At 34.3% G+C, this 15,877-nt stretch overlaps 1 protein-coding gene across 1 annotated transcript; it reads right to left on the bottom strand.

Annotated features, from left to right (window-relative positions):
- Positions 1-11,867: 11,867 nt before the first annotated feature.
- Positions 11,868-12,272, bottom strand: LOC128548196 (uncharacterized protein DDB_G0271670-like). The gene has a single exon (XM_053522640.1). The coding sequence runs from the start codon at positions 12,270-12,272 to the stop codon at positions 11,868-11,870; it is 405 nt and encodes a 134-aa protein (XP_053378615.1).
- Between the last annotated feature and the right edge of the window lie 3,605 nt (positions 12,273-15,877).

Raw genomic sequence — 15,877 nt, 5'->3', positions numbered from 1 at the left:
TGCCTTGATTTTTACGCGCAATATGGAAGTAAGTTGACTTACTGCCTTATTGCATGCAAAAAAGTATCCAGTAGTCTTAATATCTATCCTGCAATACAGGTTTCTGTAATCAGATAATTTCTGTGATGTCATAATGATGACATCATAAGGTATCAAGGGCATTCTGATGCATGACCCTTAAAGTAAATGTAGTATTGTCACATTTTATGACATTGAAGTCAAGAAAAGCTTTTTTATGCTTATGAGAGTCAGTACTTACAAATGGTAGATTCATCCTGTGTGCATGGATATGTTAATATCAAATTTAGCTACAGTTAAATGATAGACCCCCATTTATCTTACTGCTACTTAATGCACTAATAGCCCAATTATTAACTTTCAAAGTGAAAGCCATACTTGCCCCACAATAATTATTGCCAAGTAGAAAGATTTCTATACTCGTAAATAAAATGAATATATTAACATTTTATCCAAAATTAACAGTTTAAAAATATTAATTGGGCTAGGTTATAAAAAGGCTATACTCTATCTTGAAGACTTCAGAAGGTGTATCATGATTAAAGTAAGTCTATACTCTGTATTCTTAAAGATTTTTAAAGGTGTATCCTTGTTCTTAAAGATATTTAAAGGTGTATCATGGTAGGAAATATTTCAATTTCCTTGAATTTTGTAAAGTCGTACCATGGTCGAAGTAAGTCCATGTTCTATATCCTTGCAGGCTTTTTAAGATGTATCATGGTTTAGAAATATTTTTATGGCCTTGAAAAATGTAAGGGAGTTAAAAAATGATTTTCTTGAAAACAAATAAATTGCAGTACCAATTACTTGAAGATTTTTACCCTTGTGCCTGCTTACTCGGTACAGTATTGCAAAAGGATTATAGTCCACGAAAACTGTAGGTGAAACTCCATATACATATAAAAGGGGAAGTCCAGCAATGAAATGTACATGAAAGGCGTCTGGCCTAGAAAACTCCTCAATAATCTGTACCAAAATTTTAGTTGTATAGCACCAAAAGAAACAAAATATTCAAAATGAGGTAGAAATGTGCAATTTTTTTTTAAATTTAGTTACTTTAATAATAAAATGAAAATCAAAAAGGTGTCATACATCCAAAGCCAGTACTTCAGGCTATAGTTTACAGTGAACAGCCACAGCCTAAGACATACAGCATACATTCTTTGAAATGTAAGTGTGACTGTATTATTCAGTAACATAATAATACATGAAGCCAGTTTGGTAATATTCGAAGCTTTTTAGCTTATCTGATTTTTTTTTTAAATTGATGAGTTATTGTCATCGCTTGATAGGCGCCAACGTCTGCGTCAGCATGCTTTAAAACTTGCAACACTTGTTCAACGTCAGTAACTGACTATGTACAGCAAGAAACATAACTCCATCCTGTTTTTTGCAAGAATCATGGCCCCTTTTGGAATAGGAAAATATCAGTTTTTTAGTTGTTTTTTTTTAGTTAAATTTTGCATTTAAGTCAACTTTTCTCCTTAAAGGTCAAAGCTGTTGCTTTAATTTTTGGTGAAGGTATTCGCTATTAAAGCTGACTCTGCAAAGCAAGTACCGTAATTTTAAATTGTTTTTGCAAGAATTATGGCCCCTTTTGAACTTAGAAAATCATGGGTAGACAATATTTCTATTATACAGAGACAATAAAATCAGATGAGCGTCTGCACCCGCAAGGCTGTGCTCTTGTTTTGTATGCCGGTACTAACCACATATTTTCTATGCCATTTCAGCAAATTTCCTGGGCATTTTTATATTCTTATATTTACTTATAAACCAATTTGTGGTTCTTGCATTGTGCTCAGGTGGAATTTGTCAAATGATAAGCATGCTAAATCTGCAACTATACAGAGTCTTTTGGTATTAACATTGTTACAGTCACTGTGCGATTTTTGAGCCATCCAAAATTTCGTGAGCAAGGGTTGGATGGAGGCACTTTGAGTTGCCCTTGTATTTTCGTCCAAATTTATGTTGTGCATATCTCAAAAAAGGTATTTTACAAAGTGTCATCAAGCTCCATTAAGTGAAATTGTGCACCTAGCTAGTATTTTAATTTGGATCTCTCACAGCTGACCAACATTTTATTTTAAGTCTGTGTCATATAACAGTAACTCAGAAAGTATTTGACATTAGAAATTATGAAACATTACAGGATTATTATTCAGCAGTTATGTGCCTGTCCCCTTGGGTTTTGTTTGTGATTTTATTCAGCCAGACCAGAGTTACGGCCCTTCACTTAATAAAAAATATGCATAAAATGAATATAAAAGTTTGTGTCACACTTTATCTTAAAATGTATTTGACCACGGGTCAAAGAGGATGAATATTATTCAGCATGGAAATTTGTGCACCTAAGGTTTCATTCAGGATTTCATCTGGTCATACTGGTGTTATGGGCCTTGATTAAGTAAAAACAAATGCATAAGTGCAAACAAGTTTGTGTTGCCTGTATCTCAAGAAGTATTTGAATTAGAGTCAGAAAACATCAGGGGATTGTTATAACATGTGAACTTTTACATTTGGGTGTTCTGTTTGGGATTTCATTCAGCCAGTCAGGAGTTATGGTCTTTGACTTAGCGAAAAATACACATTAAAGTGATGAAACATTTAATTGTGTTGCATGTATCTAAGATATTTCACCCAGAGTCATGAAACCATGATGTATAGGTGGACAGATTGCTCAGTGGTTTGCACACTGGCCTTCCAATCCTGAGGTTGGGGGTTCGATCTCCGGCAGCTACTCTGGAATTTTCAGAAACGCTTCTCAGTGTTTCCCACCCAACTAGAGGTGTACTGGTCAGGAACCCAGGCAATCCTTGCGTGTATCAGTGCTATACACTGGGCACGTTAAAGAACCAGGCTGTCTATTCGCAACGAGCTAGGCTAAGTTAGCCGGACAAGCCTGTATCTGATTTCAAATTTCTCTGTCGTGGGGGCTTTGTCTCACTCTGTCCCTTTGGTCAGATCGCTCTGTGTCTGCACTAGTAGAGGATGAATTATGCGCCCTGTGTGGCTGCATTTGAACTATATGTAAAGCGCCTTTGAACGTGAAATTGATCATGAAAAGGGCGCTATATAAATCGTATAATAATTATAATTATGTACAGTGACAGGAAGTGGGGCCACCTGTGTCCTTTATACACACATCTAGTTTTAAGTTTGGAACCACTCTTGTGTCTGCTTCTGGAAAATCCAATACTGGTGTCATATGAGAGGTCATGGTTGTGACCCCAGTGGGGCTCAAACCCACGACCCCATGAATGAGCGATTGACACCTTATCCACTAGACTACCGCTCCCCGTTTCAGTTTATTAATTAATAGGCAAGAAAAATTGCCATGTTATAACATGCAGCAAAGATGCTGCAGATATGTTACTGTGCTGTGGTAACTGAGGCCATCTCCTGTGTTTTGTGGTGTTTTCATTTTGTCAGATATACAATTAATGTCATTTGTCTTTGATAAAGCTTGCAAGACTGAAATTTAAGAAATAGAGTGACTGACAGATTTCATTTGTCCTATTTGATATTTGATAGACTCCCTATATACCTCTTTGCTATTTTAAAGTCTTTTTTGTTGTTGTTGTTTTCCCTTTATTATAGTGCCAAATAGAAAGATATTCATTCAGGTCTGGAGGGAAAAAAATGAGATGTGTAATATTAAGTTTAATTAAAGAAAATGCAGACATAAATTAGTTTATTATGATTGTATTCTGTTGTATAGTAATACCATTTTACGTGAAAAAAATATTAAATTCATCAGAAACTTTAATTGAAATTTTACTGCAAAAGAACACTTTTGCCAATTTTGCAAATACAATCTCTCCGGATTTACATGAAAAAATCTTGCTGTTAAGTCTGATACTTTAAAATAGGCTGTTATATTCTTCAGTTTCAATTATGTTCTTAAATGTTTCATTTAAAATGAGTATAAAAGTGCTAGTATGCTTTAGTTGTATTTACTTTTTTGTACCTACTACCTTGTTGCATGACACAATTTTACCAACTTCAACAGAAAATTTCCTGCAATAAAGGCGTAAGTCCACTTACGCCCATCTTGCATATAAAATTACTCCAGATTTACATGAAAAATCATGCAATAAGGGCTTAAGTCAAATGTTTTAAAATATACTGTTACTTTGTCAAATTTCATTTATGCTGTTTAATGTTTCATATAACATGTCTAATATTAAGTGAAAAACTTTGGTAAATTTGTATGTGACTGAACACAGAAGAAAACAAAGTAGTTTTTTTCTTCTCTTGTAAAGTTTTCAAAAATGTAGTTACGCCCTTATTGCGTTGAACCCTCGATTTACAAGTTTTGAAATTTAGCCAAATTATTGGATAAGTATGTAAGACATATTCTTTAAACTGAGTTGATAAGCATTTTGTCATTTTTAGGAAAAAATAGCAAAGAAATTTTACAAATTATTTCTTCTTGGTAAATCATTGATTTGAAGGGGAAAAGGGAACAATAAGAGGAAACAAATGAACTGTGGGTATACATATATTTGATTTGGAGGGAAAGGTGAACTGGGAACAAAGATAAGAAACAAATGAGCCGTGCCATGTGAAAACCAACATAGTGGGTTTGCGACCAGCATGGATCCAGACCAGCCTGCGCATCCGCGCAGTCTGGTCAGGATCCATGCTGTTCGCTTTTAAAGCCTATTGGAACTGGAGAAACTGTTTGCAAACAGCATGGATCCAGACCAGACTGCGCGGATGCGCAGGCTGGTCTGGATCCATGCTGGTCGCAAACCCACTATGTTGGTTTTCTCATGGCACGGCTCAAATGGGCATTAGGAACATTTGAATTAGGTTAGTGATTTGTATGTAAAATGGGAAAAAATACGGTAAAATCGTTTAATTGTGTGGGTTTAAAATTTCATGGTTTTGCCAAGTGGGTTTTTCATGGGGATATAAATTCATTGATTTCCAACTTAGAGGATTTCCACCTTAGAGAATGGGAAATTTGCCTGTTGAATTTAATAAAGTCTACAAAAATTAGTATCCATGGCAAGAGTATTAATGGTTTTACAGTATGTAGGTATATAGTTACTCAAAGCTAACATTTTCTGGTCTGCTTCCTACAGTACACACATATAAAAGGCCCGAATGATATTTAGTTTTGTGGATGAGCGTACAACGGAAGTAGATTGAGCCCAGCTTGGCAATGAAAAGGACATTCTATGAAACTGGCAGAAAGAGCGAGGTTCCTAGTTTGTGTGTGGGCATTTTCATTGCCAAGCCAGGCTCTATCCACTTTCTTTGATTGAAAAAATAGTGAGGGAATTACCTTGTATATTTAAATTATAATCAGCAAATTCTGAATATTTTGAAGAAGCAGTTAAATTGAAATCTGTAGGCTATTTGGTGACTACATTGAATAAGAAATATAACTGCAAATTATGGCAGGTTGTCAACATGGCGGCCTTATAGCTGCAGAGTATCTGTGGATTTTCCATGGAGAATGAACCAGGAGTGCCACATTGTGGACCTACCTATGGACTATAGTTGCTCTTGTGTTCTAATTAATATATTTTTAAGTCTTTCGTAAACATCTTGGTCATAGTGTATTAACCCTTACCCAGCTAAATTTCTAAAATGGACTGGCCCATTATTCAATTTGGGCAACATCACTTATTATTTAAAGGGGTGTTCACTGAAAATTAACTGACTGAATAGCAACCAGTGCAGACCATGATCATCAGCACGAATGTGCAGTCTGATCTTGGTCTGCACTGGTCGCAAAAGCAGAATCACTCGCCGCCAGCAGACTGAGGGTTAAACTGGAGTTTTGGAGACCAGTCTTAAAACACAAGCATCTGATTGGTTGTTGCTGACCAATGGCAAAGTCATATTCTGAGACTGGTCTCCAAATTTAGTTTTATCACCTACGCTGGACATTTCCATTTGTTATGTCATTTGTCAAAAAAAAATTTAACGGAATTCATTTATATGCCACCAAAGTCATTGTATCTGACGTTATTAATGGTGTAGATTCATTTTATCCTTCCTTAATAGAATAAAATCATTTATATTTAGATACACATACTAGTGTTTCATTAACTTCTAAATTGTCAGATTAGCTTATGTATTTTTTTTTTCATATTTACAGATTTATGATAGGCCAAAAATTTATTTATTGGTCTGCAGTAGCAATTAGGTGTCGTATTTTTGTCCGAAACATGACTTCTTATTCCCAAAATTGTTGTTTTTCTATAAACATTGTCTCGTTTCCGTGTTATCCATTGTGATGATGATCCTGTTTATAGTATTCCTTACAATAATATTGCTGGAAATTTAACTATTGTGAAAAACATACGTCTTTCTCATGTCAGGAAGTTTTCAGTTACCCATGGGAACATAATGACGTAATATTGGTAAAGTTTTCTGTAGGGTACAGTACAAGTGGTTCCTTCTTTTAAGTTATATTAGACTGAATATTTATTAGTTCATTCATTGCCGTCAGTGCCTCGATTTGGTAAAGCTGTTGTAAGTACACTGGTATCTCAGTAACCACTAAAGGGAATGGATTGAACCTTCACACACTGTCCACTCTGATGGTCAGACATGCACTGCACAGGTTCTGTAATTTTGTTTTCCTTTTTCACAAAGTTAAGCCCCATTTTTAATGTTGAAATTTTTGGTTAAGATTTTGTAAGTAAGTTGGTATTTCAGTAAGCACTGGGATTCGGATTGAAAATTTATCCACATGTTCACTATGATGATCTGACAAGCAAAGTTAACAAAGTTACGCCCCTTTTTCGACTTCTGGTATTCATTAATTATACCCCCACCAAACATGTTTGAGGGGGGTATATAGGAGTCAGTTTTGTCGCGTCCCGTCCCGTCCCGAAATCTATTATCTCAGTTATAACCAAATGGATTTGATTCAAACTTAAAATACATGTTCCACCTTATCACCCACATCATGTGACACAAGGTGCATAACTCTTGACACCAAGTTTTCATGAATTATGTCCCCTTTTACTTAGAATTTAAGGTTAATTTTGTTGTATTTTCACTATATCTCAGTTATTACTAAATGGATTTGATTCAAACTTAAAATAGATGTTCCACCTCATCACCCACATCATGTGACACAAGGTGCATAACTCTGACACCATTTTTTTTTATGAATTATGCCCCTTTGTACTTAGAATTTAAGGTTGATTTTGATGTATTTTCACTGTATCTCAGTTACTACTGAATGGATTTGATTCAAACTTAAAATAGATGTTCCACCTCATCACCCACATCATGTGCCCACATCATGTGACACAAGGTGCATAACTCTGACACCAAGTTTTCATGAATTATGTCCCCTTTTACTTAGAATTTAAGGTTAATTTTGTTGTATTTTCGCTATATCTCAGTTATTACTAAATGGATTTGATTAAAACTTCAAATAGTTGTTCCACCTCATCACCCAGATGATGTGACATAAGTTGCTTAACTCTGACATAAATTTTTTATGAATTATGTCCCCTTTTACTTTAAATTTAAGGTTTATTTTGATGTATTTTCACTATATCTCAATTATTACAAAATGGATTTGATTCAAACTTAAAATAGATGTTCCACCTCATCACCCACATCATGTGACACAAGGTGCATAACTCTGACACCAATTTTTCATGAATTATGTCCCTTTTTACTTAGAATTTAAGGTTAATTTTGATGTATTTTCACTATATCTCAGTTACTACTGAATGGATTTGATTCAGACTTAAAATAGATGTTCCACCTCATCACCCACATCATGTGACACAAGGTGCATAACTCTGACACTAATTTGTCTTGAATTGTGTCCCTTTTTACCTAGAATTTAATGTTAATTTTGATGTATTTTCACTATATCTCATTCTGATTGGCTTAGAGCCAAAGGGAAGTAACCTTTTTTTAACCTTTGTACTGAGTTTCTTCCCCTTAAATTCCAGGAATTAGTCTATTTTTAGAAATCCTATTTTTAGATTTTCAATATTTTAGGTATTTTTCTAACTTTTTTATTATAAGTCCTATGTAAAAAGTAAAAACATTTTTCCGTGGTAACATGGGTCGGTAAGACACTTTTTTGTATTCACTTTTAGTGTATCTCTAATATTAGAGATTTAATATATTTACTAGTATTACTATACTAGTATTATACCAGTATTACTTATATGTGGAAGCCCAGGATGAAGTACTCCAAAGTATTTTTAAGATTCCTTATGGTTGCCATTCTTCTGTGACAAGACCGTATGGTGGGGGTATGAGTCACTCCTGTGACAGTTCTAGTTTAACTTCCCTAGTGAAAAATTTTTTGAATAGTCAAGTTTTGCTGTCCTCTGACAGCTCTTGTTAAATTTTCATTACAGCGCACTGTGTTCATTTCATACAATCTATGCAATTTTATATTTTAGTTGGCACAATGATTATTCTTTCCTGACATTTAAACCCAGCAGTTAGATTATTTATTGTGTATAAGTGTTTACCATAAAATTATTTAAATTTCGAATGCCTGATAATTCATGCTTTCGACCAAAATGTCTAATTTGAATAGCCCCTAACTTCAGGACATCAAATTTTAGAAAATGAAATTATATGAATTATCATGGATATCGAATTTTTAGGGAATAAAAATGATAAGCTTTTAATGTCATTGTTAGGATTTATTTGGAGGAATGATGCAAAAACGAAAACTATTTCACCACAGATTATAATGTTCTTACCGTATTTGATTATATAAATGTCCCGATGTTAACTAGCGGTAGTAAATGTTCACGCCACATATTTCATGCCACTGTTGGTTCTAAATGTTGTCTGTTTACTGTCAATTTTTGTGGACCCATTATATTCATATAGATATAAATGTACAAAAATACATTTAGTGTTTTACAGACGCCCCTTAGATTTAAAAAAAAAAAAAAAAAAAAAAACACTTTGAAAAAAATTTCTATTTTAAGTTCCATAATGCTTTTAGTTTTATGTTAAAAAAGGGATAAAGCAGCTGGCCAAATAGTGATAATGTATTATAACTACATGGCTAGAAAAGCACTAGTTCACTGTTGCACATATACTGTAGAAGGTATAAAGGGAGGTAATAAAAAGGAATGGATTTAGTAATAGTTTGTATTATGTTAATCAAATGAGCCGCGTCATGAGAAAACCAACATAGTGGCTTTGCGACCAGCATGGATCCAGACCAGCCTGCACATCCGTGCAGTCTGGTCAGGGTTCGCGCAGGCTGGTCTGGATCCATGCTGGTCGCGAAGCAACTATGTTGGTTTTCTCATGGCGTGGCTCAAATATATAAACATATGACAAATATATGAGACAACAATTACTGAAAATAGGAAGTAACAACAAATTAATTTAGTATATTTTATTTACATAATAAAAAAAAAAAAACTTGATGGTCTTGTACTGTAATCAAAGGTAGTCAAATTGAATTTATAAAATTTTTCAGCTAAAGTTATCAGACACCTTAATCAGTGCTTTGAAAAAAATTAATTTTTGGAGGCGATTTGGAAATCTCTGAAAGTAAGTAAAATTATCACAAACTAAGTGACACAGGGATCCATTGAAAATGCATTGTGTATAAAAGTAAATTTGAATGTATTTTAGCTGCTAAATTCAACAGCATTGAAACCTATGACCTCATTCCTTTAAAGTCCCTGTTTCCATAATCCAGATTTCTACCTTCAAATTAGGAGGTTACAATATTTTAATATAAGTGTGCCAAATTGTTATCAGAGGCCATTCTTTATATGTCTAGATCTGTTATGAAGAAGTTAACATGATTATTTTTATATTTTTGACCTGCTATCACACTAAATATATATCATAGGGCCACTTTGCTTGAGTAATCACATGGTGTATTTATTTTTTGTTAATGTTATAAGCATTGTTAATGTATGTGGATATGTACATTCCTGTTATTAATGAAATATTTATTATGATATGAAACATTCATACAATTTTACTGCTTATTTTCTTTTTAAGAATATTTTCAAAATAAATCCAAACAAGCCTTGTTTTTGTTTGTCATTTATTTGTATATTGCCCAGCTGTTTAATTTATATTGCCCAGCTGTTTAATTTGTATTGCCCAACTGGTGCATTTATATAGCCCATTATAAAGATTATTATGCCCCCTTGCAAAGAAGGACAGGTATATTATTTTTTGCAGATGTCCGTCGATCCGTAGACCAATCCGTTTCTGGATGATAACTCAAAAACGCTTGTGCCTAGGATAATTTAAGTTGATAGGGAGGTTGTTCATGACCAGCAGATGATCTCTATTGATTTTGAGGTTAGTAGATCAAAGGTCAAGGTCACAGTGGTACAGAACAATTAAACTGTCTCCTCATGATAACTCCAGAATACTTTGGCCAAGGACCTTAAGTTGATAGGAAGGCTGGTCATAATCAGCAGATGACCCCTATTGATTTTCAGGCCACTTGGTCAGAGGGCAATGTCCGGATGATAATTTTAGAACGCTTTGGCCTAGGATCATGAAACGTAATGGGAAGGTTGATCATGATGATTAGCAGATGACCCTTAATGATTTTGGGTCAGTAGGTCAAAAGTCAAGGTCACAGTGACCGTGTTTTGGAACAATTAAATGATGACTTGAGAACGCTGGAGCGTAGGATCACAAAACTTGACAGGGAGGTTGATCATGACAAGCAGATGAACCTTACTGAATTTTAGGTCAAAGGTCAAGGTCACAATGACCCAGAACAGTTAAACCATTTCCGGATGATGAGAATGCTTAGGCCTAGGATTAGAAAACTTTATTGGGAGATTGATCATGACGCCTATTGATTTTGAGATCGGTAGGTGAAAGGCCAAAGAAACAGTGATCTGGAATAGTTAAACCATTTCCGGACAATAACTAAAGAAAGTTTCAGCCTAGGATCACAAAACTTAATAGGGAGGTTGATCATGACCAGCAGATGACCCTATTGATTTTTAGGTCAGTGGGTCAAATGTCAAGGTCACTTTGACCCAAAACAGTACATAAGTACTTTTATGCCAGAAAATTAGAGAATGCTTTTGTCATTTATGACTGACAGAATTAATGACAAATAATTACTGATTTGAGGTTAGTATGTCAAACATCCAGTGCACAGTGACCAAATAATTTCTGTTTCTTGTGCATTTACTGGATGCATCAAGGGGGGCATTTTGTGATCTATGAGCTCTTGTTCCCTTCTCATTCTAGAAGAGTGTTCTAAAATTTCAAATATTTAAAGAAACTTTTTTTGTGAGTTTGTGTGTGTGTGGGGGGGGTGTAATATTGCTGTCAGTGGGGTATGGAACAGGTGGTTGGTTTAGTAGGAATAACTTAAAAGTAACAAAAATTGAGGGTGGGGGAGTTCGGGAGTTTTAAGTCAATATCTTGAATGGCTTTTACTTCAATTTTATTAAGTATATGGAGACCTGTTCAACTTGGCCTGGTATTGGCAACCATTTTCACACATTGGTCAAAGTTTTAATGCACTTTCCTTCCATCTCTGCAGTTGATGGATTTGCTTCAAACTTACATAAACTAGCAAACTACCACTTACACTACTACTGGTTATACTACTACTACTACTGCTACTACTAATACTGCTTCTACTACTACCTCTACTACTACTACTATTACTACAGCTACTACTAATACTGCTTCTACTACTACTTCTACTACTACTACAACTACTGCTACTACTACTACTACTACTACTACTACTACTACTACTACTACTACTGCTGCTACTAATACTGCTACTACTACTACTTCTACTACTACTACTGCTACTACTACTACTACTATTACTACTTCTACTACTACTGCTACTACTACTACTTCTACTACTACTACTTATACATTAATACCACTACTTTTTTACTACGACTACTATTACTACCACTACCTCTACCGCTACCGCTATCACTACCACTACCGCTACTATTACTACTACTACTTCTACCAAAATTTCCACTTCTACTACTACAACTACTACGACTGCTTCTACCACCAAAATTACCACTACTTCTACTACTACTACCAATATTGAAACTAGTACTACTACTACCAATATTACCACTACTACTACTACTACTACTTCCAATATTACCACTACTTCTACAACTACTTTTACTATTACTACTACTACTACTACTACAACTACTATTTTCTACGGAAGCCTGTATGGGGCACCGTGAAGTTGGGATGATGTCGTCTCTGTCGCGTTGTGCACCACTACAAGTCGTCAAAAACATGTCGAAAAACCTCTATACACCACGTCATGTTGTCTAAAGATATGTCAACGTGTTGAGTTATTAAATTTCGACAAAGTAACATGTTACATATGTCGACATGAAGAAGCATGTCTGCCGACATACTTTATGTCGACATACAGTATACAATGCAACAAGTTGTCAAAAAAATATGACAAGAAACCTCGGTAAATATGTCAACTTGTCGTATTATTAATACAACTTTACCACATGATTAAACTGACAAAATAATACGTATAATTATGTTGTAAAGTTGCATTAATAGCATGACACGTTGACATATTTTAAGACGATATGACGTGGTGTACACAGGTTTGTTGCCATGTTTTTTGACAACTTGTTCCGTTGTATACCGTGTGCCGGCATGAAGTATGCCGACATACATGTTACTTGAAGTCGACATATATAACATGTCATTTTGTCGGGATTTAATAACTCGACACGTTGACATATCTTAAGACAACATGACGTGGTGTATAGACTTTTTTCGTTATATTTTTGACGACTTGAAGTGGTGCGCAACGCGACAGAAACTGACATCATCCCATCATCAGGGTGTCCCATACAGGCTTCCGTAATTTTCACTACTGCTACTAATGATAATGACAAAGAGCTATAAAAATAAATAGATCGGCAACTTGAAAGGCATATAGAGCAAATCTCGCCAACATATTTTCTACACGGGAAAGGAATGAATTTATGATTGGAAGTCTAAGAAATCAACAGTTTTCGTTTGAAAAAAGGACTCGATTCGGTTTATTACGCACCAATTTTATACAAGTCGAAAGATTTCCTGCGGCCAGGAGTTATACAGACCAAAATTTGTTGATAGTAGCGTATGGGTGAATAACGTACTTGTTTTGAATTTTAATATACCATTACACTTTAATGTAAGAAATATTACTCCATTCTACATGATGTATAAGTAGATATATGAACTATGTATTTCTTAATTCTGAAAGTTATTGTTTTGAGCAAAAATAATTATATTTCCCTTTCGTGTATAACATAACTTTTAGCTCAACTTGTCACATTTCTTGACTATTGGAATACTTTACTAGAGCTTAAACAAATGTGATTCATGCCTTCACAGGGCCAGAATCTAGGAAACTGAAGAGGAATTAATATATAAACCCTTGTGCACAACAATGTATCAATATTGATCACTGCTGAAAGTTTGAATAAATTATATGAAATAATGAATGACAAATTCAGGTCAAAAACTATATATCATATACAGTGTTTGCTATATTGCAAAAACGGCGTTCCATAAATGCGATAAGCCAATCACATGATTTTATCACGATTGATCAAGTCGGCAAACGCTTTGAAATAAGATAACGCTCTAACGGTCAGACACTGCTATTAATTTTTCCATAGGCTTACATTGTAAGAAATGACTCTGTAGGACCCCCTTAAAACTTTCGTTGACACATGAGGTGCCAGTTACCCTGTCAAATAGCCTTTCAGACACAAAAATAACATTTTTACATGGGCATGCAGGTTTTTTTTTTTTTTTTTTTTTTTTCCATTCAAAGACAACCACCCTCAACTGTGCATGGAATTTAGTGGTGAATTCAAACAAGTACTGATTTCACTAAATTGCTAATTTCAAAGTTAAATATATAACCAGGCAGCTATAAAATAATATAAAAATGCACAGAAAACATTAAATTTCCAGATTTTAAGGATTTTTTATTATTCAAAGCAACACATTTTTAACCAATCAGCTGAAGTCTCATTGAATGCTACGGGTGCCCTACATATTTTTCAGCCAATCCGAAGCCGGCAAACAATAACAACATTTGACCTAAAGAGAATATAAAATTTCGGTATACATGCATTTCAGCTATTATTATTTTAAAGTAAACACTTACCAAAGTAACAAATGTGTTATTTTTACTCTCATCCAAATCCCATGCCTCTTGTCCCCTTTTATCTATAGTGTGTCACAGTGTCCTAAATCAGCTATAATGAAAATGTGGAGTAAAACTGCATTTTCTAATTTAAATGATCACCATGAAGTCAATGTTGAGGCAATATACATGAAACTTCTCCTGTATTGAATGAATATAGTCCACTTCAACCAAATACTACTTACATACACTTTCAAACATAAATGCTACTGCAAAGAGCTGTTTTCATACCCAACCCATCACAAAAACAGTGTTTTTCTGCATTATCAACACATTTCTCATCCTAGGGGATTACTGAAAGTGACTTAAGCATTCAAAATACAATAAATAAACACTAGCTGATATTAACATAAAGGTTACACATTATTGACACTGTCATTAGAGCATTTTGCACCTTACACTACCTTTAAACAGACCTCTGCTGCATATTCTTTTCATCACATTTTGGCCACTATGTCATAGATGTAAGCATTTTTGCCATTGAAAGACAACAAATTATATAAAAATGATGCAAATGTAGGCAAAAGGAGGCAAAAGGAGGCATAATCTTGCCAGGTATATCAATTTTGCTGCTGAAAATTGCTGTGCTCTCAAATAAATGACAGTCAAACACCTCTGAAGTGCCATTTTAAGGTTATTTTCACACATATTTTGACCATGGAAATGTAAAATACATAATTTAGAACATATTTTGCAATTAAGAATGCCTGACAAACTACTCTTGCATGAAAATAATAATTGTAGAGCCCAAAATACTTCACTGAAACAGTTAAAGGCAGAAATATAAGAATTACAAACAATTAAAGGGAGATAATTCACTTAAAATATGTATTACTTTTTCATTTCTGATAAATCCTTGGCTCAAATTTGGCATTTTTCTGACAACCTGACTAACAACAAGACTAAAAATGAGTTATAAAAGCTGTACATCATGCTGGAAAGCAAATAAAATATGTATCAACTTACCACCAAAGAAATGTGTTCAAATGACAAATACCTCTCCTGCTCTATCCACCAAGACAACACACAACAGACTACTGTTTGATCCTTAGAATGCCTATATGATGTAACTGAAGACTGGTCACTTAAACAATACAAGTAAAATAACTAATTTTTGTATAACTTCCAACTGAACCCCACAAACAACACATTTTACTGAATAGGTGATTCTAGAGCAATGTCTATATAGCTGAGTCTTTACACAATTTTCATGTGTCCTTTAATGTACTGTTTTGATAAAATATTGTAAGTAGCAAGCTTACAGATATTTTAATATTCTACTTTCAATGTTATTCCTGCTTCCAATTGAGCTTTTGAGTATCTGAATCGGTAAAAAAATCTGAAATATGTGATACATAATTTTTGTTCACACAAAAAGAGAAATAAAAATTGCGCCCGGAAACTTTCATTGCTTCAAGGAAAAAAGAAAAAAAAATATATATACAATTTTGAAGGTTGTAGGGGCAAAACTTAAATTAAGTCTGCCTGTAACTATGCATTTTTAGTGTCATACCTCTAAATTTATTTATCAGTAAGCATTCTGGGCACTGCCCATAAAACTTTCCAGATTTTAAGGATATTTTCATGATTCAAAGCAACACATTTTTAACAACCAGCTGAAGTCTCATTGAATGCTACGGGTTTCCCTACACATTTTTCAGCCAATCCGAA

The sequence above is a fragment of the Mercenaria mercenaria genome, chromosome 14 (assembly GCF_021730395.1).
Source record: "Mercenaria mercenaria strain notata chromosome 14, MADL_Memer_1, whole genome shotgun sequence".
Taxonomy (NCBI): domain Eukaryota; kingdom Metazoa; phylum Mollusca; class Bivalvia; order Venerida; family Veneridae; genus Mercenaria; species Mercenaria mercenaria.
The sequence above is the reverse complement of the archived record's forward strand: the minus strand, read 5'-3'. Positions and strand labels throughout refer to the sequence as shown.

Bases quoted from the DNA above. Each gene is read 5' to 3' on its own strand.
- LOC128548196 (XM_053522640.1), bottom strand. From the start codon at position 12,272: ATGTTTTTGACGACTTGTAGTGGTGCACAACGCGACAGAGACGACATC.